This window comes from Ochotona curzoniae, unplaced genomic scaffold (assembly GCF_017591425.1).
Source record: "Ochotona curzoniae isolate NIBS_2020 unplaced genomic scaffold, NIBS_Ocur_1.0 scaffold_3835, whole genome shotgun sequence".
In the NCBI taxonomy this organism is placed as follows: Eukaryota; Metazoa; Chordata; class Mammalia; order Lagomorpha; family Ochotonidae; genus Ochotona; species Ochotona curzoniae.
This window is the reverse complement of record NW_024467114.1, coordinates 32,802,443-32,827,861: the sequence shown is the minus strand read 5'-3', so window position 1 is coordinate 32,827,861 and position 25,419 is coordinate 32,802,443. Positions and strand designations below refer to the sequence as shown.

The window sequence follows — 25,419 nt, the reverse complement described above, 5'->3', positions numbered from 1 at the left end:
GGTTCATTCCCCAAATGGTCAAGCAGCAGGGCTGGCCAGACTGAAGCCAGGAAGGAGACAAGCTTCTCCCTGGTCTCCCAAGCAGGTTCAAGGGCCTGACGATCTGGGCCATCTCCTGCTGCTTTCTCAGGTGTGTCAGCAGAGGGCTGGAGCCAAAGCAAAGAGGCCGAGACTTGAACTGGTGCCCACATCGGATGCTGGCATTGCTGGTAGTAGCTTTATCCACTGGGCCACAGAGAGAAAATACGAAGACTATAAAAGTCCTTACAGCTGTTTGTATAAAATGAGGGGGGTGTATTTAAAGACTGTGAAAGTCCATATAGTTACTTGTACAAAACAAGAGGGATGTGTTCAGAAGATATATTTAATATTACTTATATTATTTAGTTAATACATTTATTTTAAATTAATGATTCAAAATTACTGAAGTGTAGATCAAAGACTTAACTGTTACACTGCTGGTTGAGGCTGTATTTATCATAAACTATATCTGAGACAGGCAAGTGGTTCAGCATTTCATCACCACTCTGGAACAGCTGCATCCCACGCCACAGTGACTGTTCTAAGTCCCACCTCACTTCTAATTCTAGCTTCCTGCTAATGTACACCCTGGAAGGCAACAGGTAAGGCTCACATACTAGCTCTCTGCCAGCCACGTGGAAGACTGGGACCGTATTCAGGAGCCTGACTGGCCTGGCCCAGCCCTGGCTGTTTCAAACATTGGGGAGTGAACCAACAGGCAGAAGATCTCTGTCTTATCTCTGTCTGCACCTCTACCATGCAAATATAATGAATCGGGAAATAAAATACCTACAGTATGGAGACTCCTGTCCTTACTTCCAACCAAGATCAAATATCGTGGCAAAACAAATTCTTTTAAAAATTACAATGCACATTTAAATTTTTCAAGGTACATCATGGACATTTTGTCAGTAGCCCTGAGTACTTACAATTAGTCAATGTTTTCAACAGTATATTGATCAATTAAATACTCAAATGACTCTAACATTTGTACAAGACATACTGAACTTACTTTACGTCATTAGCTTTGGATAATATCTGAGCTCTGAGACTCTTGAAAACAATTTAAACCAAAACTGAGTCAAGAAGCAACAGGAAGTGAGCGTGCCTCAAAGGCGTCATTACCTGCTCAGTGATCCTCATGTGGAAGTCATGGAAGTCACTGTAGCGGCGATAGGTCTTCCACATCTCGTCACTGTTGAGACTGCGTCGATGCACGGTGATGGCATACAAGGCATAGGTCTTGCCATGATCATTACAAACGCCTGCCACAGCATATGGGTCACAGTCAGCATATACTAACCGTTTAAAACAAAATGAAGAGAAACAAAAGACACAAAAAGGAGGAAGATGAAGAACAAAAACAAAAAAGACAACATGAAATGAAATGAAAGGGGATCTGAAATGACAGACTGAGATAAAAAGATGTCAACAAGGGATTCATTTCTTTAAAAAATTACATGTAACAGCTCAACACAAAACAGAAGTTTGTGATGCCACTGATAACCACAAAGTTATGTCTATTTGGATTCTCTTCTCAGGTGCTTTTACCTACATGATCAGTGATGTAAGTACCACCTCAGAAGGCAGCATTACACTCCCTTAAAATTAATGGAGGAAAAATAACCAAATCACACCCTTGGGTGTTACCTTTCTTACTCTCCTGCATTTCATCTAAAATTGCTTCAACTGACAGCAAAAGCAACAGGATAACAGACATCCTCTGGCACTTCTTTCAGCTAGTATGCAATCATTCAAAATTTTAGCTTATCTGAGGTTTCTAAAAAGATAGTTTCCTGCTAATTTGAAACATTGCTACCAGGTCGGGCAATCTTTTAAATCAGAATACACTCTTTCTTTGTACTAATCTCGAGAAAGGGTTATCAAATTTTAAGTCTGTACATTTATCTCCTATATACATGTATGTATATGTAATATATAACATAGGAAATGCAATGGCTGTATGTGTAATACTTATTGATATGTTATATAAATATGTATTATATAAATATATAATGAGCATATAACATGTATTTTTATGTAGACACAAGTATACACACTATATAAATATATTACATATACATATGTGTATTACATTTACTGCACAGCATGTAATATGTTACTGTTATACATTTATAAAACACGAGTATAATATATAAACATACTGATACATATTTAATATACAACATATATACATGTTATGCTACCATAGTTTTAATGACCTATGGATTACTTTAAAATTTACCACGTATGGGTGACATGTTCATCTGTACTACTCTTGGCTAAAATTCCTGCTGAACTAAGGTCTTTTTACTTGTTACTTTTCTTCTTTGGTGAAGCATTAAGCCTATGAGTACAATGTTAAATAAGAACACTATCTCAAAAATGAAAGAGAGAGGGAAAAAGAGAATAAAGGGAAAGAGTATCATTATATTCCTAGAACAATACATATGAACTATATGGAATCTGTTAAAAAATTAGAAGAATAAAAGAAAAAGCAAATAAAGAGAGGACTCGTGCACAGTCACTTTTCTAAACTTGGCTTGCTCGCTACTTCTAACTCCACGCTCGATCCTACACTAAGCTAGGTCGACAAGGGTTACTGAGTCTCCTTCAGCTGTTTCTGGTCTATTTCTTAATCCACTCTTCTGCCTTGATTTCAAACACTACATATTTTGATTTCCAAAATTTTACTAAGCTATTTTTATTTGTTTAGTCTGGCCTCAGGATTTATCTCTGAATATTTTAACACATTTTGAAAATCCAAAGATTGCTGAGTTTTTAGGATGTAAATCATTTTATTAGCTTATTCTGTGGAATCTCCCTAATTGTGGCTCATATTTCTTCCTGTAGCTTTTAACTCATTTTTTAAATAAAGATTTATTTTTATTGGAAAGACAGGTTTTACAGAGAGAAGGAAAGAAATAGAAAAAGATCTTCCATCTGCTGGTTCACACCCCACGCAGAACAATGGCTGAAGCTGAGCTGATCCAAAACCAGGAGCCAGAACTTTCTTCTAGGTGCAATGTTCCAAGGCTTTGAGCTATCCTTAACTGCTTTCCCAGGCTACAGGCAAGCAGCTGGATGGGAAGTAGAGCATCCGGGACACGAACTGGAGCCCATATGGGATCCTAGTGCTTGCAAGACGGGGATTTAGCTACCAGGCTACTGACTGGGCCCTGAACTCATTTCTATACGCTTGATTCCAAAAGATCTTGTTTCTTCTTTGGGAATTCTGAGTGCCCGACATGGGGAAGCATTCACACTGAGCAGTGTCACCACTATGACGGTTAGTTTGTTAGGTTCAGAAAGAATTTGGCCCTAGTGTCATTGTCATTATTCTCAATACAAGAGTGTGAAACTATTTACAACACAGCACTGACACAGCATAGACTTCTGTAAGTAATACAGAGAAGATTTAAAGCATAGAAGAGGACGAGCATGGCTCTCTACAAAGTTTTTGCCACTTTAAATAAGAGACCCGAGCATCTGTGGATTTTGGAAGCACTCCTCATGGATAATGACGGAAGTCTGCACTGTCTAGTATGAGACACTAGGACATGATGATCTCAGGACAGCGAAACCCAGAGCTCCTTGCTGGGATACAAACTGGGCTTCCCATCTCCTGTGGTTGATCTGGACACTACTCTTCCTTCCACAGAAGGCAGGCTAAGATTTTCTGTTCTTCCACATCAAGCAGCTCTTCACAACCAAGCTGTGTGCCAAGGACTCGGTCCCAGCTAACCATGGTCTTGGCTTTTCCTGTTTCTTCTCAACCTCAGAGCAAGAACATGGGCAAGCCAGCCCACACACGAGTGGCTACCTGGTGTGGCAGTGGAGATGGCACCTGGACATCGCACACCTCACTGAAGTACCCGGGGTCCAACCCCAAGCTGTCACTCCCGATAAGCTTCCTGCTGCTGGAGACTCTGAGAGGCACCAGGCGATGGTTCAAGTGCTTGGGTCACTGGCACCCACACATGGGAGAGCTGAAGTATGCTCCAAGCACCCAGCTTTGTCCTTGCCCTGCTGCATGGTCCACACAGGCATTTGAGGAGACAGCCAGTGGATGAGAGTGATATTCAGTCTCAGCAATTCTTATTCTCTCTACCCCACACCTCAAATAAACAGAAATTTAAGAAAAAAATAACCAAGGCAGTAATCATTACGCTACTATAGGCCCCTTGTCTTCAATATTTCTCAGCTCACTGATGTTGACAGTTCATGGACTTATAGGTTTCCCATACTGTTCAAACATTTCTCCAACTTCCGCACACTCCTGGAAAGAGACTTCCTTTATCCCCAGTTCTCTAGTTTGAGGCTGCACGTACCAACAACAACAAACAAACAAACAAACAAACCCTATTCAGCTCGGATATATCTCAGTAAAAGATTTTAGCAAATTATCAACCAGACTCAGGTCTAAACAGAACATTGGATTTAAAGAATATTAGGTGACAAAACAGAATATAAGAATTTTGAAATGCTAACAGTGACATTAGAAAAAGGTAGCATCACAAACTCAAATGAAGAAAATGCTGTAGAAAAAAAAGAACTGAAAATTGACTATGAAACAAAAAATATGACTTGTCAAATCAATGCAGAAAATCAGCCAAGCAACCCTGCTGGCTGTGAAGCAGGGTCCCAGCACCGTCTCTTACCAGTGTCTGAAATGTACGCGTGCAGCTGGATCGAGTCATCCGAAGACACGCTGGAAAGGTCATCTAGAGACTGGGGAAGAGCCGGGGACAGCACATGTAAGCACATGAGAACAAGTGTGGACCAAGTCTGCATCCCACACGCACTGCATTCAGGTCCGTTTCCCTCCCACGCTTCTTCCCTCACCCCCACACACTAATCCTCCTCATATCCTAACAGAATAAACAAAAGCCAAGATTATACTAAAAAAAAAGTGACCAATTCAATACATAAGGCTTCTCTCTTTACTGCTAATCCTCAAGTAACTTACTGAAGTTTTTCCAGTTATATTCAATCCATGGCAAGAAGTAAGCAAATATATTCTCAAGCTATGTTAAAATGTACTAGAACCAGCTAAGTTGTGTTTGCTTAGAAAGCATTTTACTAGTTTATTTACATTCCTTATTTATAAGATGAAGATAATAGTATTTACAATACAGGGTTATACAAAAATTAAGTAAGGCATGTAAAACAGAAATTACTAAATGAGAATAATTCATATACTGTCAACAAAGTTTAAATAATTAACATACAAAAATAACTTCATAAACAAAAATTCTGTCCAAACAGAGACTCTGGATATAAACATTAAAATCATTTTGCCATGTGCCTAAACCCACATACACAGCATGAACAAAAGCTCAGGAAGAAGGCACAACAGTGAGCAGGTGGCCTGTAACTTCCCAGAAATAACCGACCTGCAGGTATCCACGGCTGGCACTGGGCATTCAGAAGTAGGGAGACTCCCCACCACAGTCTAGCTGACCAGAGCTGCACACTGCGGTTCAGGTTTGTATAAACAACATGATTTATGTTGAACATCCGCCTTGCTTCTGACAGTCCTGAGCTCTGGCAACTGCCACATTGAGTGAGAGCTTTGTGATCCGCCTACCACTCTGCTCTGCGTTCTTGTAAGTCACACCAGGGGCACCACCACAGCCGCAGGGCTCACGGTGCAGGAAGTGAGCACATCTGGGGGACTGTCCTAGGAGAGGACATGGGAGACCTGGGCCTTGTACCCTGATGACTGCCCTGTGCTGATGCTGCTTTCTCTCTCTGTAAAACATCTTAGCTGGGAGTGGGAAGACGCTGAGTCCGATGGGTTTTTTCAGCAAAGTACTTATGCTGGAATGCTCTTGGGGACCCTCAATACGTAGGCATTACAAAATTCAGATATATCTCACACTTCAAAAACATAGGAACTAAATGAGCCCTTTTGTTGTACAGTGGGAGAAACAAAAAATAAACAGACATTGAAATGATTTTTGTACCCTTCCAACTGACATAAGACCATTTAAATGAAGGCAACTGCTTCCTAAGGACAAGTCAATAAAGCATTTACTAAGTACTGCTGAGAGAAGCAGAAGGTTGTAGTTCCACATAAATAATCCATAAAACTTCTGAGGTCAAATCGAGAACCCTTAAATTAACTGAGGTCTATTCCAAGATTTACTACTGATCTATTAAAGACTTCATTACACCAATAACTCATTCTTGCATTTCACTTTTCCCAGTGGTAAAATGGTGTTAAAAAATAACTTCATATTTGTGACAAGAAACAATGTGAGTGAAAATATTATGAAAAGAATCAGCACGTACTTCTTAAAGAAATACTTGTGGTACCAACAATAAAATAATTGGACAGAAACAGCACAGCCTTTAATATTATTTTCATGAGAATGACAGAGAAATGAAATAACCATCAAATTTATGTTATCTGTTGTAACGACTGTTTCAAGCAAGCACAGAAAACATGAGCCAGTTTTCAAAAATAAAGCATTGAAATTATTAAAGAACTGCTGATATTTCTTCCTAACAGATTTTTAGGAAATAAGTTGCTCAATGGCAAAGTTTGATATATGATGTAATAGAATGTATATTATTTTATATTTGATGGTGAATTTCTGCAATACTAGTGACAGTTTATATGCCAAAGACAGGTCATTCTCACATCTCAAATCATACAGTGTAGTGGCTACAGGGTTTCTAAGCTGAAAAATCCTTTTTAGAATAATCTGATTTTTTTTTTAGTGTGGAATATAAAAATATCTAAAACATTTTGGCTATCCTTAGTAGTTACATGTTGTCACCTAAAAATAAGAAGAGACAAACTGATTCTAAGGTGAACATTTATGTGTCACATTTTACTGCCAACCACAGTATTAATAAAAGTACCACCTAACCACAACAAACACTGGAAATAGATAAACTATTTTTTTATGAAATGTGATCATATTTATGCAGGTGCGAACTCAACCCAATTCTCAAAGTAAAAATGAAATAAAATCATTAAATTTTAGCTCCAGAATGCCTTAGGTGGTAACCATACATTTCTTTAGAAACATATGGAGAAGCTCTGGGTGTGTTATTTGCCTACCTAAGCCGCTTGGCACAGCTTGGCCTTTAACATTATTTCAAGTCACTACAACAATGAAAGCACCTGTAATACTCACCAAATTTATGCTTCTTGTAGGAGACCCATTAAAGGATTCTGTAAGAGGAAATTCAACTTAGTACACTGTAAAAAACATTTCAAACTGTTATTTTATTTAAAGTTCAAATGCTGAGAAGGAAAAAAAAACAAGCCAACGCAATATAAAAAGTAAAGAAAAACTATGGTATACTCCCAACATCTGGTCACTTAAGTTTCCTGGTTTTGCATAAGCCAGTATTTCCATGAAATACAGACATGAATTTGACAGTTGACCAAGAACAAAAAGACATTCACGTATAGAAGAGCAAAGGATACATGTTCATAGTCTCCTATTAAACAGCCTTCGCAGTCAGAAGAGACTGCAGGGTGAAGCCCATCAGGGAACAGCAGCACTGCTGTTTCTGTCTCAATGGGTTAACTGATCCCAAATAATTTAGTTCAGCAAGAGAGAGAAACAGATTGATTTTAAATATATCTATCAAGTTTTTTTGGTAGATCTGGCACTAAAACATTGAATCCCACATTATTCAATACATAACTACTAGACCAGAAAATTCCTAATAATTTATATGTACATTTAAAAAGCAACTGGGAAACCAATTTTAAAATTGGTATTAGGGAATGTCACACACAAATACTTTTCTCAGGATTTTCTTGTGTATCTAAGCAGTTGGGTTTCCAGATATATTGCATCTATCTATCTGTCTTCTGAAATGAAGAGAGAGACAGAAATGCCATTAAGTGGTCCACTCCCCAAATACCCACAAGGGCTGGGGATGGAATGGGCTGGGCTAGTCAAGACTCAGAAGCTAAGAACTCAACCCAGGGCTCAGACCTGGCTGGCAAAAATCTAAATAACGTAGGAATTCATCATTGTGGCCATTCAGTAAAGTCAGCGAAGGGTAGAGCTATATGTGGAACATGGTGTTCTAACTTGGGACACTGAGATCCTCATCATGTCTTAACCAGTAGGCTGAAGACCCAACCCCATAGACAAAACTACATACACTTACAGCAGCTTGCAATGTGCTGCAGTGGGTCAAGCCTCTGCTTCTGACACTGGCATCCCCCATGAGCACCATCTGGAGTCCTGAATACTACACTTTTCATCTAATTCTCCATTAATGGGCCTCGAAAAGCAAAGATGGCCCAGGTACTTGGGCCCCTTTCAGCTACGTGTGAGACCAAGATGGAGATCTAAGTTTCTGCCTTCAGCCTAGCTCAGCCCAAGCCACTGCAGCCATTTTTGGACTAAACCAGCGGATGAAACATTCCCTCAACCCCCTTCCTCTCTAACTCCACTTTTCAAATAAATAATTAAATAAATCTTTAAAAAGAAACACGTGCATCTCAACATAAAATTATGCCAGCTTACCTCCATCCCCATCATCGGATCCTCGGAAACTAGGATCTTTCAACATGTCCAATTCTGCTAGCATGCGTACATACAACGCATTCTGTCTGAAGGAAGGGTAGAATCTTTCATCTCGTAGCATCAACTCATACACCTTGTGGAAATAAATCAAGACATTCAATAATGAATACACACATTATGGTGCTTTTTGTTAAGTAACATTTCACCAAAAGCTACCTTGGGGTCTTGCCAGAACATATCACAGTCACTGTCAGCAGTGAAACAATGCAGAGCTAATGGGTATTTCTGATTTCTCTACTATCTAAACTATACTACAGAGAATCCTAGTGTCAACACAAATCACATGACAGGCTTTACACACATACAAAATAGTGTTTTCTATGAAACAAGCACAGTGTTTTTTTTTAAAGTTCACAGAAACACACACTAGCAAAAAAATAACACATGGATTTCAAAAAAAAATTATGCCAAAACAAATTCTACTTATCCATGTGTTTTTAAAAATATATTCATACATGAAAGGCTCAATGCTCACACTAAAATGAATGAAAGGCATGCTACTCATATTAATTTACCAAATTTTAATACTAGAATATCTGATTTTGGTCAGATTCAAATAAAATAACAGAAGGATCTTCTTCACTAGTCAGTTACATAAATAGAAAACATTGCCCTACAAAACTGGAATTGAGAAGCATTAAGGTCATAATTTATATTTTTTAGTTCATACTATATATTTTTTTAATGCTTTCACAACTTGCTGGAAAAAACTATACTGACAGAAAAACACACTTTTTTTCTGAGAAGATACAATGATAAATGCTGTAAACAGTACCTTTCTTTGAATGTCATCAAAGATTTCAGGGGTTGGATCTTCATGATTCAAAGTATCTGCTAATTTTGCAACTAAATAGTCATCAACAGTAACTCTTGGAGATGCCTGTCAGACAGAAAAATCACAGTAGCAATAACCTTGGTAGTGGAAACAGTGCTAACACTGGATGGTAGGAGTAACAAGGCAAAACAGAGTTCTCTTCCTCACGTGTCACAGAGGTGACCAGCACACAGACACAGACTTGCACCAAATTTTACTCCATCTGTGAAATGCAGCTAATGTTACATAAGGCAATTTAAGATTAAGAAGCAAAAATACCTACACAAAACCTGTAACAGAGGCTGGCACACAGGAAGCAATCATCAAGAACTAATTACTCTTAATATCTAATGTACTAGACGCACTCGACTGCCACATGACTCCTCACTTCATACTAGAAAATTCTTTTGAATGCCTTTAACAGACTACAATAAGCCTAAATTTGTTTTTCTGATGCCAGCTTCAGGGCATGTCAACAGCTTTGGCTCAGGCAGCTTCTGAATCTAACGCAGGCTCTAGACAGTAAATGAGTACCAGAGAGATGTAACTTACAGAGAGTAACAAAGCACACAGCTTAATTTCACTATTTTCAATAAAATATCAAAGCAACAGAAAGAAATTAGGCAAGGAGGGAAAACAAAACAAAACAAACAAGAAAAGGTGGGGAAGAAGTAAACAAGGTATGTATGTCCAACATCCCTGTTAGCCAACCCACACAGACCTTGTTCCTGCCGCCTTTTACATGGCGTAGAGGAGGCATTCATGTGCTGTATGTGGGGAGCTGGCTTCTCTGATATAATAAGAAATAAAAAAATTCAATATGGTAAAAAAATTAATAATGTTCATTGGTTGTGGTTTCATTCATATTCTAAGCTCACTAAAGGTTCCAGAAAATTAAAACACAGGTCAGTTTGAAAGTAAGATTTTAATATTTGTTTACTTTTATCCACTTGTTATTTATTTGACAGGCAGAGTGACAGAGAGAAAGGGACTGTCACAGAGGGCTACAGAGTCACAGGTGGGTCAGACCAAAGCCAGGATCTTGGATTCCATTTGTGTCTTCCATGTGGATATGGATCAATATCTATTTATTTCAATGTCATGGGGATTTTAAAATCCCAATAAACATAGTTTCATACCATTAACACAAACATTAGAGAAAAAGTTACGCAACGTGTTGTACAATTAAAGTAAAAGTGTGTGGGAAATCAAGTAAATTATCTTCAAATTCACAAAGTTCTAAGTAAGGCAGGAGGTGAACATGACAGATAAGAACAAGTGACGTAAACTTTAAAGCACATTTAAACTTGGATTGTACGTATGAATGTGTTTGCTACACAGTCTCAAAACTAGGCACTCTTGTGAATATAAATATACTTCATAAGGAAAAAGTTTTAATATCACTTTAATAGATTAAATTCATGTCTAAAATTGAAATTAATTTTTCCATGTCTCTGCCGCCCTTTCTCCCTCTCTCTCCTTAACTCTTTCAAGGAAAAAGTGAATAAATTTTTAAAAGCGGGGTGGGGGTGGCAAGCAGCTCAATAGGCTCATTTTCCACCTGCAGCATCTACACTCCCCATGGGCAATGGCTTGTGTGCCAGCTGCTTCACTTCTGAACCAGCTCTCTGCTAACTTCCTGGGAAAGCAGCAGAAGACGGGCCAAGACGTGAGAGATCTGGAAGCTGCTCCTGGCTCCCATGTTCAGACCAGCTCAGCTTGAGCCACTGTGCCCATTTAGGGAGTGAGCAAACAGACAGATCTCCATCTCTCCCTCTTTCTTTCAAGTAAACTAACTCAATAAATAAGATTCAAATAAAAATTTCATGCTAATACGAGTAATAGCCATTTTAGCTCTACAGAGCCAATAATCTGGGATCTTGAGGATGTTTTATCTCCATTCATGAGGGATGGTGGTCTGTAGTTCCTCAGGTAGTTATTTTGGCTTTCTCATCAGGGTAACACTTGCCTTGCAGCACAAGATGCCACAGGACCTCTGTCCTGTCTCTTCTGCTTCCTCAACAATCTGTGACGTACTATTACTTCCTCAAAGAGCTGGCAGAAACATCAGTGAAAGTTCACAAAAAGATTTCCAAGTATTATTTTTTTTAACTTATCCAGTTGGATTTTTAAATGTCTCCTTTGGTCAGCTTTACAATTTGTAACTTCCTAGAAATAGTGCACTTCAGCTACCCTGCATAATTTATTTTCATGAATGTGTTCATAGTATTTATTAAAATCTCTCTTCAGTAGGGTCATGATGTCTCCCCTTCCTCTCATGAGGAAGTCTGACGCTCTCTTTTCTCCCACTTGTTCCCAGCAAGGATCCAAGCACGTGGACTGTCCAGACCTGCTGTCTCCTGGCATGTGCATTTGCAGAGCACTGGGACAGAGGCAAGCTAGGACTCACACATAGGCTTCTGATGATGAGACAAGCTGTACCAGGGATATCTCAAGGACTGGGCCAATCCTAACAGTTTTTTCCTCAAATTTTATCTGTGCTTGTTTTTCTATTTATTTTTCCAGAACTGTTTATTTACCAGGACTGAATGAGACAATGTGATGTAGCCACGCCTGATTAATTTTTTGCCAAACCTACAAAATAATACATGATACCGTCAAAGAAGATAAGAGTACAGAAATCAAAATCAATCCTCACCTTTTCTGATAAATACTGTTCATAAATCCCAACAGCTGCTGCTCTTAAAAGACCTTTGGTTTGCTTGGTTTGATGTTTTCCATCCCTTTGACGACTTAATAAAACCTCTAACTGTTGCTGCGCTGTAACCCGGTATCCTTCCACTGTCATCCAGAAGAAAAGATGTGCCTGACCTCCAGTTTGCTGCATGTAATCTACCCAAAAGATAAAAACAACGCAGTAGTTAATGTCAACGATTCATGGTCCCTGGAGCTGCAGTAAAGAGCAGGACTAGGACTTTAGGAAGCGGACTGCACACTTAGCCGCGTGGCTCCAGCTTCCGCCTAAGGCTGACTTGGGGGGCAGCTGTGCGAGCCCAGGCTCCTGCCGGTCAGCTTCTGCCTCCGGCCTAGCTCTCGCCATTCCGTGCATTTTGGGAAGATGGAAGCTCGCTCCCTCCATCTCTATCTCCCAAGTGAACCAAAAAGATAAAATGAAATAAAATAACAATCAAGGTACTTGAAATACTACATCCAGGACATTTAAATCCTTGAAGGAAAAAGCATTAACATAAATTTAGTAAAAGCTAAGCACTATTCCTCTAAGACACCAAAGAAGAATCAAGTACATTTAGAAAATGTAAACTGCACTTTCATGATAAAACCTTTAGTAAATTTTGCATAAGTTTCATCAGAAATAAACTACCTCATGAAAAACAACAGTTGCTCTTAACAAACATTTGTCATAATATGCTAGTTTTGGAAACACCCAAAAAGAATAGGTGGTGCTGCTTAGGACACACATCCACTCTCTGTGTCTAGTTCTGTGCCACCATTTGGAAGATCTAAACTGAGTTCAGAGCTCCTGACTTCAGCCTTGCCTCTCCTGGCTACAGGATGGAAGATCTTTCTCCCTTTCTCCTCTGTCACCAAGGATATGGAAATCAAAATTATGAGATACCACCATACTATTCTATACACATTAGGTTAGTAACTAATAACAACAAAAGCACAGAAAATACCAAGTTCTAGGAGGTTTAGAAAAAAAATGGGAACTCTTTTTCACTGTGGGTAGGAATGTAAAAACAACAGCATATGTGAAATATAGTAAGATGATTATTAAAAATATGAATGATGGGCCCGACGTGATAGCGTAGCAGTTAAAGTCCTCGCCTTGAAGGCGCTGGGATCCCATATGGGTGCTGGTTCTAATCCTGGCGGCCCCACTTCCCATTCAGCACCTGCCAGAAAATGCCACCATGGGAAAAGGGTTGTATCAGACTGGGCTGCAGCACCTGCTGGCACATTTAAGACCCAGCACTGAGAGCAGGCCTCACAGGAAAATTCTGGGGAGAACCATACTAGGCTACTGCTTCCAATGATGATGCTCAGAGCTGGGACTGGGGGTAGGTCAGGCTAGGAGAGCTACACAGCACCTGATAGCCTGCACGTGGACTCAGGCTTTTAACAGGTCAGACTGGGCTAGGCCACAGCACCTGCTGGCAAGTGCTGGGACTGGATGCAAGTTGTGTCAGGTTCAACCACAGTACCCCTAATAACTATAAAATCCAGGGCTGAAAGTGAGCCTAGAAGAACTGTGGGCACTCCCCTGATAGACTGCTGCTCCCACTATTGAACATGAAAGCCAGACCTGGGGGTGGGCCAGTCTGGACAAGGTAGCAACTCCAGTTAAAACATGTAAGCCAGGTCTAGGATGTAGCACAGGCTGTTTCAAGCCATAGCACATGCCCACGTGTGCTAAATACAGGGTTGGAAGCATGCCTCTTGGGTGTTACTGGGGGTCACCCCAACCAGGCTGTGGCACTTGCTGGTGTGCATGAGGAATGGACCTGAGGCAGTCTAGGCTGGGCTAGGCCACAGTACCTGTTGATTCACGGAGACACAGAGTTGGGGGCAGAACTGATTAGGTAACTACATCTACCAGCATGTGTGTTGGTTCAATGCAGTGACAGACCAATCTGACCTGTACTAGCTGCACACACAAGAGTTGAATCTGAGGTCACCCTAAGAGGTTTCTTGTGGGACTCCCCAACTAGACTGCTGGACTCAAACCCCAGCCACAGGGAATATCATATGTGGTCCAACCTTGGAGTGTATGCATCAGAATGGGACCTCCTCAGTTACCAATGCCCATGCAGTGGAGAGCATACCCAGGTGTACACAGAGGAAATGTTAGCCAGCCCATCTGCGCCAGCAGAAGACATCGAGCACCTCAGCAGAGAACAGAAAGCAGAACAGGCTGGACCACACTCCTGGCCAATCTTACTGGATATACTAAATTGGACTTGACCAGCCAATAGACTTTGGAAAAGAGTTTCTCAACTCTGATACTACAAAGGCAACGATGTCTGAGAACTGCCAAACTACTCAAATAACACTCTTCCTCATACCGGGGTCTCTACGGTGTTATCAAATCACTGCACCCCATCCCCAAGTGTTGATGTAGTTTTACAGCAAGGGCTAGCTCCATCCCCCTTCCCATCCCTCTGGTCCCAGGAGAAAAACAAGCTGAAACATTTATTCTGCCCAGCTTCCTCTATACCTCAATCCTCCACTCTAATCAGAGGCACACATGGGCATGCTTCCCTGTCAACAATGTAAGCAATGTTAATCATAAAATAAAAAATGTTTGAAAACTGAAGCTGCCCAACTGTGAAGGGAAGATGGAGCAGGGAGCCAAAAGGTATGTAGTTTCACTTGTACAAAGCAGTTCTGGAGATTAGAAGTGATATAGATGTACAAACTGAAAATGTAGTTACTGACACAGAACTGTACATTAATCACTAGGTAAGATATTAAAGTATATGCTGATATACTTTACCACAAATTAAAAAACACACAAAAATGTTCATTGGCTGTTTTCTCTAAGTAAAATGAATTTACTTACCCATAAAAAATTGTAGTGCAACATTATCTACAAGAATGCTGTCCAAGGGGACTGTGCAAAGCTTCCCAAAATTTGCTGCAAGTTTCACAGTATTTATTTCCTACACAAAAGAGTAAATACAGGTCAATATTTTATTCAGCCACTTACATTAAAAAATTAAATACAATAAATGAAATTAGAATAAAAATGTTAAGTTTTTCTCTTCTCATGTATGTTGTTTCCCAATATAACAAATTCTTTAAGAGTATCTCAATAGACATATCTGCATTAGTGTAAGCATTAATGTCTCCCTACATAAACTATATGTGAAGCATCACACTGGAGCTATGCTCTGTCCTACACATTTCAAATGAAAGTAAACATTTCACAGCATTAAAGTAAGAAGGACGTATCTCAAGCACTGACCACGTCCAAGAGTAAGTAAATTTCCACACGTTCAAGTGTGAGCCACAGACTTTACCTGTTACGAAAGATATAGCTTAATCCTAAGTAAAAACTGTACTAACCAAAGGAAATGCATTTCTCTACAAACTACTAAACAATCAATCAAATTCTATATAATCATACATATTCTTCAAGGCCAGCATTTACCTACCAACCAAAAAAAAAAAAAAAAGGAAGAAAAACAAAAGGATTAAGGGGAAGCACACACATACAGGGCACCTGTGTGCCAAGCACTGTGACTGCCACACCTACTAGATACACACCCCCCCACTCTAACAGGCAAGGAAAAACATGAGAAAGACCGCCTAAAAACACAGCACTGCAAAGCACTTTTTGTCTTCAAATTTTGCTGTCCTTCCATTAGCTTCTCCACAGTTCCAAAGCCACATCTCACAACTGTACATGTGAAAACCAGCATCAATAACAACCACAACAAAAGACAAGCAGGTTCACTGCAAATCAGGCAACCCGATGAAGATACGTGACACAGAAAGGAAATGGGAGAGAATCTGAAAGTACTAGATAGTGTAAGAAAACTCACTTTAGATGTCTGGCATTGAATAGGATGCACAGCACTTTCACTAATCCCCCTTCTTCACGCTGTCTCCCCTTTCTTCTGTCCAGCAAGAGCCCCACAGATAAGGGATGGGGGAGTGTATTCACCTAACTTTATTTGTAACATGAAAAAGGTTGTCTTTTAAGATTTCAGGTAACTCAGCATTACAAAACTGGTAATGTGGGGCCCACATGTGGTATAGCCAGTTAAACCAAATGTCATATAAACATTCCATATGGGAGAATTGGTTCAGGTGCTGGCTGCTCCCCTTTCCCTTCCAGATGCCTGCTTCTGCACCTAGGAAAATAGCAGAAGATGGCACAAGCACTTGGGCTGCTGTGAAATGTGGGGGAGACCCGGATGGCGCTCCAAGCTCCTGGCTTCCATCTAGCACAGTCCTCCTCATAGCAGCCATCTGGAGAGTGATTCAGCAAATGAAAGCCTGTCTGTCTCTTCTTCTCACCACGACTTCCTTAGAAAAAAAAATATGCAACCTTCCAAATCAATGTTTTTTTAAATCGCATTAAAAAGTCCTACAAACCTGTAGGGGTTCTGGGGTTATTTTCAAAAGGAAAACATTACTTGATTTTACCTGATTGTAGTAAAGCTTGATCTACTCCCAAATAAAAGGAAGACTCACAATGAAACTGTTAAATGTATCTTGACAACAGAAGGCTGCACTCTCCACCACTGCCTGTACCTTCAATGTTAGGACACACTGAAACAGCAGAATGATGGACTTGTGACTGTTGCTGAAGGACCATAATATTGTAAAATGAGGGGGAGAATGGTGAGGAGAGAAAAAGATATCATTCTTCTAACTTGCATGTCCACATAAACCAGTTAACTGAAGCACATACATATAAAGGGAGCTTCCAAAGGCTCCTGGGAAGTGAAAATTAAAAATACATTTCTTTTCATATAAAAAAGTTTCAAATCCATCAATGACACATTTCCTGTGAACCTTTTAAAGTTCATGAATGGTATGTGCTGACAAACGTAATCCTAGGTAATACTTCAGAAATTTCTAATACTCATACAGGAAACAACTACTTAAAAAAAATAATCCTTCTATCCCTTACATGCATGATAAAATGTTAAGACCAGAGAGATGAATTAATAAAACAGAAAATCAGAGCAAAAATGGTAACCACATTAAAAACCAAAGGTATGAGCTCATGTTTATTTCTACCTTAGCACTCCTTTACCGTAAATCCTTCCAGTTATTTATCATCACTGCTTCTAATTCACATTCTCTCATCCTCTTTCCAATCTCAGCCAGAACTGTCATCAGAGAAGCAATCATTGCCATGTGTGAACCCAATGGTCCATTCTCAGTCTTCATCTTGCTCAGTGTTATCTGTGGGCACACTCGAGCAAGCTCTGTCTTCGGATAACTTCTATACTTGGTTTCTCATACCCGCAGGGCTGTGTTCACTCTAACCAGCCACTTACTCTGCTTCTCCAGGGGAGTTCTGCACTCTGCCTAAAACAATACTAAAGCCTTAACATTAAGGGAGGAGTAGCTTCTTTCTTATACTGTGGTTTGAGTAAGATGATCTAGAATTTGAGCAGAGGTTTAACCCCCTGAGTCTTACATTACTGAAATTAAGAGAGCAGAACTTTATCTGACCATGGTGATCATGAACGGGCTTCCAAGATGTGACTGAATAAGGTCATTGGAGGAGAGCTCCAGGACTGAATCCAAGTGGCTTTCTAAGGAGGACGAGGACACAGAGCCCCCGCCTTCGCAGGCAGAGACAGACTCCTGTGTTCCCATGAGGAGATGGAAACAGGGGAGAAGAGTATTCATGTTAGCATTCCTGCTTTTGGTAGAATTATGATCCCAAATAAAATGTTATTCTTTTATGAAGCAGTGTGACTTCAAGCATTTCACTGCAAAAATAAAATGATACCTAACACAGTAACTTCACTTAGTAGCACTTCCTTGAATTTAAGATTTCAGAATGTGTAACTGAAATGCCAGCTCCGTAAAGAGTTTTAGTCCTTCAAAAAGGGTGCTCAAATATTCAGTGTTAGGTTTTGAATCAATGACTAAATCATCAGTTAAATCTCTCTCTCTCTCTCTCTCTTTTAACATGCTGGTTACACAATACCATGTCAACTAATTCCATTATGTTATAAATTGTTACTGATGTAATGTCGGGGTTTTTAATTGATTGGGATGATACTCTGTCAGCTCTACCTTCAGACCAGAGATGGTCTCTCCAAGAAACTGCTGAACTTATCTGGACAATAAGATGCTGAACTCTATGCTTTGTAGATGCTTGCAAGGAAAGAATCTCAACTGAATCTGAACTGTAGTAATGCAACAAGAATCCACCCTGGGAGGGGAGGGGTTTTGGGGAGGGAAGAGCCTATAGAACTGTGTCACATAATGCAGTGTAATCAATAAAAAATAAATTAAAAAAAAATCTTTAACTAGCATTTTTGAGGCAGTGTTGTTCATGTAATGCACACTTACCATGTAACACAGCATACTAGCAAACTTTTCTAAGTCATTATTAGAGCACTGAACTGCTAGCATTCTACTTACTAAGAAACATTTATAACTGAAATGTAAATTCAAAAGTGTTTTACTTACTTTGCCTGACTGCAATCGCTGTATTCTTGAATCACATACTTTCTTTACAAATAATAAGCTATTTATCTGATTTTTGATAGTGTTGATATCTAGAAATAAACAGAATGGTTTTTAGCTCCAAGCGGTAGTTGGCTATGAAACTGTTTGAACATGCACTTAAAATTTTTGTAACAATAACCAATTAATAGTGCAATTACTTCATGCAGTGAAAGAATACAATATTATTTAACAACAACACATAACAATTCCTTTTCTTCAGAGATAACTGGAATAATCACTCACATTCAGAAAATAATGTTTATGTTAACAGGGAAGAGTTACTGAAGGAAAGAAACAACTGCATAAAATGACATCTAGGTAAATTAAAGTTCTGTTTGAAGGCACAATAAACATTTTCTTAAAGAAAATGTTCTTTCACTTACTTACCATCACCAGCTGTATCTAGAGATCTAAGATACTGTAATTCTTCTGCTGCCTTATCCCTGACTGCTTCCAGCTCTCCAATGTTGTCACTCAATTTAATAATGTTCATAAAGGCCTCATAGTTGCAATTAGAATCACGGATCTGAAAATCAAGTAAAAAAAAAATAAACTAGGTGGGAGGAGAGTTCATTTGCTATAAGCGTTGTTCTTTGCTCAGGACACTCACATTCTAAGAGCTCACAAATGGCAATCAAAGTAAACACAAGTAGAGTGTGAACTGGAAGACACAAGGGTATGCTCAGAACATCAGGCGGCTGCAGTGAAGTCAAGGATGGGTATAGAAGCAGCTGAGGTCTGCAGCAATGATGGGGAGCCTTGTAGTAGGGAGGGGCTCCCCCTCCTTACCAGGAGAGTGAAACAAAAAGCAAGATTCACTGTGGGGAAATGTGAAGAAACACTGACCTGTTGAAGTAAAACAAAGTAAGGGCACAGTCAAGAGGAGGTGAAAAATGATGTGGTGCCCAGAAGCAAGGAGCTGGCAATAAAAAGTGCTTTGGAAGGTGCTTTCCAAGCAAGTGTTTTTGGTAACAAGTGTTCAAATTCGCTGTCAAATCAGATACGAGCAGGAAATGAAAAAGAAGAACTACATCAAGACTGCAGGTCTGAACAACCAAAACAAAATTAACCTCAACAGGATGGAGACAAAGTGGAGCAGGACAGGACTGTTTCGCCTCGGTGTTGGCCACGTGAGGAGGGTGATCCCATCACAAGCCTGCCGGAAGGCAGAGTGACGATGGACAGCAAAGAGAACCATTCGGGAAGGAGGACCAAACAAGGGGTGCTAAAAGTTACCGACATACAGATCACACTTAAGTCCACAAATCTGGGTGAATCATCAGGAGAATAAGAGATGACAGATACCTGGCACAGCTCAGTAGCAAAAAAGAATGAGAAAGACCTTAAGAGTTGAAGAAAAAAATCAGGGAAGCGTGTTGTCTTAATGAGTCAAAATAATGAATTCTAACAAGGAAACTGAAAAACTCTTCATACGTTTCAAATGGCTCAAGAAAAATTTGGGATCTACAAAATGACCATTTTATATCCCCACAATTAATATGTAAAGGCTTAAATTTTTGCACACTCATGCCAACATTTATCATTTTCTGTTTTTTTTTTCATACAGTGACCATTAAAAGGTAATAAGATAATGCAAACAGCCTTGATTTACACGTCCATGATTACAGATACTGAACAGTTTGTTATGTAACTGCTGGACATTTTAAAACTACCTTGGACAAATGTCTTTTCAATCTGTTATCCATTTTTAACTTGGCTTTGGGGCAGGCATTTGGCATCATGGTTAAAAGATGCCTTTGGAATGCCTGCCTTTGGAAGTCCCTGTTCCGCTTCCAATTCCAGTTCCCTGCTAACGTGTGCCCTGAGAGGAGGCAGTGATGGTGCCTGAGGTTGAGTCCTTGCTGCTTATATGCCAGATCCAGTCTTGAGTTCTAGGTTCCTCCTAGCTTCAGTCTGGCCCAACCCTGAGTACTGAGGAAATGAATGAGTAGATAAATCAGTAGTAAATGGAAATTAATGAACAGATAAAGAATTTTCTCCATCTTTCAACATGTATATATATTTTTAAAAAGCTGCTAAAATAAATGAACTGTTACTTTTTTTTTGCTGTTGTCAAAAAGTATTATTATTATTATTATTATTAACATATGATGAGTGATGACCCCCCAAACCCCTAGTCAAATACATGGCACAGATTCAATCCGATTCCCTCACTTTGTCAGTTCTTCTTTATTGGTGATTCTTTTCTTTGCTGGGCAGCTTTATAGCTTGAAATGCTACCACTGTTCATTTTTTTTCTGTTGCCAGAATTTTTAGTGTCATATTCAAGAAATTATGGCCAACTCCATAGGCTTTTCTCCTTAGTCTTCTAGTTTTGTAGTTTCAAGTCTCATACTCAGGTTTTTAATGTTCTACGTTGATTACAGCATGACAAAAAGGCATAAGGTAAATGTCCAACTTTACTACTTTTATATGCACATCTAGCTTTCCCAACATGAATGTGGAAGAGTTTATCCTCTCCTGTAGTGTAGACTATTACTGCGTATCACAAGGTAATGTGACTGAGGCTGGTGCAATGGCTCAACTAGTTAATCCTCCACCCCTAAGCACTGGCATCCCATAAGGGATCATTTGTGTCCCAGTTGCTCTACTTCTCATCCAGCTCCCTGCTTATGGTCTGGGAAAGCAGTAGAAGATAGCTCAAAGTGACAGGGCCCTGCACCTATCTGGGAGATCCCAAAGAAGCTCCAGGCTCTTCTGATCAGCTCAGCTCAGCTCAGCCCAGCTCTGGCTGTTGTAGCCAACCGGGGAGTGAACTAGCACACTGAATATCTCTCTCTCTCTGACTCTTCTCTGGAAATGTTTTCCAATGAAAATATTTATTGAATGTTTTCAGTCTTTACAAAAAGGATAATTTGACAATATTCATGAGCACTATTTCTGGGTTCCCTAGTCTGTGCTCCTGTTTGTGCTGTGTATCTGTGTTTATATATCCTTTACTTCTGTGATTACTGTAGCCCTGCAAACAGGCTTTAGGGTTAGGAATAGCGCAGCCTTCTTTGTCACCATGGCTTGCCTACTTAGGGTCTTTGGAGAGTCCAATAAGCTGTAGCCCTTTTTCCCCTCTATTTCTACAAACACATGACTGGAGAGCTGACAGGATTACACTGAATGAACAGTCTCCTTTTTATAGCAGTATGGACATCTTCACAATGTTAACTTTTCAAATTAGTGAACACTAGATGTGTTTTCATTTATTTGTGTTGTCTTTCATTTCTTCAGCAAACTTTTGTCATTTTCACTGCACAGATCTTTTGCCTCACTGGTTTAGTTAATTTTTTTAAGTATTTTAGTCTTTCTGACGCTTTTGCAAATGGATTTACTTGAAAACTTATTTTTCTTGCTTGTTTTGGGCATATAAACACTAATCTTTTAAACATTTTTTGAGGATTTTTGTTTCAACAGTCATCAAGGGAAACAGTTATGTGGTTTTCCTTTGTAGAGGTACCAGAATACTCAGTCTGGAAGTACTCTACCCCTTCAATTATTTGGAAAAGCTTCAGAAGGATTGTTATTTATTCTTCTTTAAATATCTGATAGAATTCTCCAGGGAAACCATTCAGTCCTGGGTTTTATTTTATTGGGAACTTTTTTTGCTTTTCAAAACCCTAAAAGATTTCTTTATTTGTTTCTTTGCTTACTGTTAAGGACAAGAGTTACACAGAGAAAGGGAGATGGAGATTTTCAATCAACTCTTCACTGTTAAATGGCTTAACAGGTGAGATGAAGCCAGGAGCCTACATGTCCATCCAAGATTTTCTTACATGAGGGCATGGACTCAGGAATCCTGGTCATCTTCCACTGCTTTCTCACACACATTAATAGGAAGCTGAATTGGAAATAGAGCAGTTGGAACTTGAACCAGCACTCATATGACATGCTGGCATTACACGTAGCAGCTTAAACTGCTGTACCATGGCCCTCAGGAAATCAATTACTGTATTTTAAACTAACAACTTCAATCACATAAAAACTGCATTGATTTACACTTATTTAATCTTAGCAATGTCATTTAGCCTTTAAAACGATGCCTTTAAGCTTTATATCCATTGACGCAATTTCATAATTGTTTTTACCCCTTAAATCAGGAACTAAATCAACATGATTTATATACCATCACTATAGTACCACAGGATTATGTGCTTCGACGCGTTTACTTTTGTCAGAGTTTTCCCTATGTTCTCATGCAGCTAGTATCTATCCTCCTCTTTGTTTTAACTCAATGGACTCCCTTTAGAAAGTGATCAGGCAGGGCTAGTGCTAATGAACTTCCTCAGCTTTAACGGATCTGGGATGGTGTTTATTTCTACTCTTAGAAGATTTCTGCTGAAAATTCTGTTCATAATCCTACAAGGGCTGATAAGTGATGATCTGTTTTCCTCTTGCTGCTCTGAAGATTCTTTTTGACTTGTTTTCTTTTTCTTTTTTAATTTATTCTCATCTCCTGGAAAGGCAAGGGAAAGTGAGAGAAAGAGTTTCCATCCATTGATCCAACCCCGCAAATGTCACCCAACAGCCACGCCAGGGCCAGGTTGAAGCCAGGAGATATGGAATCTATTTGGGTCTCTCATGTGTCAAGAGTTCAGGTACCATCCCAACATTCTGTCTCCCAAAAGAATGAGCAGGAAGGGGGATCGGGAAGCCAGAGTAGCAGAACACCAACCAGTACTCATACATGGTTTGGGGGCTCTTCAAGCAACAGCTTAACAGGGTGTCTCACAACTGACTTAGATCCTGTGACTGTAATGCCTCTGAGTACAGTGTCTCTTCAGGTTCTATCTACCTGAAACTTTTTAAACTTCTGGAACTTAAGATGCCATTTTCTTTCTTATGGTTTTTTAAAGATTTATTTGCTTATTTGAAATGCTGGGTTATAGAGTAAGACAGAGAGAGGGACAGACAGAAAGAAAAGTCTTGCATCCAAAGGTGTAATGCAGTAATGGCAACACCAGCCAAAGCTGGGCTGGCCCAAACCCTGGAACTTCTCCCTGCTCTCCCCATGCCAGTGTAGGGATCCAAGCACTTGGTCCACCTTCTCCTGCTTCCCCAGGTACATCAGCAGTGAGATAGGTTGGAAGCGGAGTAGCAGGGACTCTAACTGGCATCTACATGGGGTGCCAGTGCCAAAGGAAGCAGCTTTACTTACTACACCAGTCCCAGATCCCATTTCCTTTATTACATTTATTACATTTACTGCTATTACATCTACTGCTATTATTTCCTCAAACAACCCTCTGCCCATTCTCCTCTCTCTCATGGTGCTTGACCACGCATATACAGATTTCATTTGGCTATCTTGTACACCTGTCTGGCTTTCTTCATTCTTCTTTTTTAGTTGTACCTGTCTCAACAGTTTTAAACAACTTGCCTTTGAGTTCATTCTTTCCTCTGAGTACCAGTCTGCTGGTAATCTCCTCTAGGACACTTCTGAATTCTATTACTGTAATCTTCAACTACAGAACTGAGTTCATTTTCATGATTTCTCTGTTGGTATTTTCATTTATGTTCAAGTGTTTTTCCTAACATGGTTATCTCCATGTATCCTCTCAGTATGCTGAACTTCTTTAAGAGGATTAATTTGAGCCTGTTTGTGTGTGGGTGTGTTGTTTTTGTAAGATGATTTGTAAGGCATAGCAACAGACATACAGACTCAATCTGCCAATCTGCCCCAAGTGGCTGTAAACAACAAGCTCTAAGCCACATTACAGCTAGGAGCCAGAAATGAGCCAGAAATTCTGCTATGTCTCCTACACAGGTAGCAGCAGCCCAAGTACTACATCTAGTATATTCCCTGCTGCATTAGCAGGGGAATCGATTGACAGTAAAATGCCCAGGACTCTAACCAAACTTGCATATGGGACTCTAGCATCCAATGCGCAGTGGGCTTAAACCACTGTACAATGCTGGTCCTTGATGATTTTCAGTTCTTCATGAAGGAATACACACATCTGCCTCTGTAGTTCCTGAATATTTATTTAGTCCTTTTATTTTAGCTATTTTCTCATTTCATCCTGTGGCCACTTAATGCTGTAATTTCTGCATCTGGAAAAAAAAAAGACACCCCCCTCCGGCTCCTAGATTTACAGAGTAGTTCCTACAGGGGAGACGTTCATCAGTCAACCTTGCTACAGAGGCTGGGAGACCTCACAAACCTTCTGTAGGAATGCGTCTTTTCTGAACTGGTCTCCTTTCACAATTAATCTCTCAATCAGTTTGCTTAGTTACTGGCTCCCTCTGGTGTCTGCCTACAGAAGTTCAGATGCTGCCACAGCCGCAGTTTGCTTCGTCCTCCACAGACCAAGACAGAAACAGCACCACAACAACCTCCTGTGAATCCCACAACTTCAACACAGGCTCTACTCTTTTCTTTCTGTCTCATGCGAGAAGGAAGGAGTTGAACACTTCCTGCTGACCGGAGGATTTTAACTGTGGTATTACTAGCTCTCTTCACTCAGTGTAAGTTATGGAGTATCCAAAGGACAACCGTTCCCACTAGCAGTTCACAACAGAAGCAAACGCAGGACACTGCTCTGAAACATCCCTAATACTGGAGCAACTTTGCACTTGTCTCTTTCGTAAATTTTATCTCAACTGTGAGTTGTGCCAGAAGGGGGAGATGCTGACACAGAAGAAAACAATTTTTCTTATTAATTTAAATACGGTCCTTCTCGGCTTCCTAGTAACTTGGGGTACTGAGATTTCTTACCTGATTTCTGCAGTTCAAATACAGACTTTATGAATCATCATGGTTAACCTGGCTAAACGGGAGCCCCTCACACCACTACCTAGGCGAATGGCACTTCACTC

General features: G+C 39.8%; 1 protein-coding gene across 6 annotated transcripts in view; it reads right to left on the bottom strand.

Moving 5' to 3' along the window:
* The window catches only part of SNX13 (sorting nexin 13), a 109,937-nt gene that overhangs the window by 17,485 nt on the left and 67,033 nt on the right, over window positions 1-25,419 (bottom strand). For 3 of the 6 annotated variants that reach the window (XM_040964934.1, XM_040964933.1, XM_040964937.1), the window contains 9 exons: window positions 18,979-19,117; window positions 18,553-18,641; window positions 14,948-15,047; window positions 12,062-12,255; window positions 9,364-9,468; window positions 8,529-8,661; window positions 7,173-7,210; window positions 4,683-4,752; window positions 1,147-1,319 (listed from right to left, as the gene is read on the bottom strand). In XM_040964934.1, coding sequence (XP_040820868.1) covers window positions 1,147-1,319; window positions 4,683-4,752; window positions 7,173-7,210; window positions 8,529-8,661; window positions 9,364-9,468; window positions 12,062-12,255; window positions 14,948-15,047; window positions 18,553-18,641; window positions 18,979-19,117 — 1,041 coding nt within the window. Of the gene's footprint in view, window positions 1-1,146; window positions 1,320-4,682; window positions 4,753-7,172; window positions 7,211-7,289; window positions 7,572-8,528; window positions 8,662-9,363; window positions 9,469-12,061; window positions 12,256-14,947; window positions 15,048-18,552; window positions 18,642-18,978; window positions 19,118-25,419 lie in introns of those variants that run through there. The other 3 variants (XM_040964936.1, XM_040964935.1, XM_040964938.1) reach the window with 2 other exon arrangements.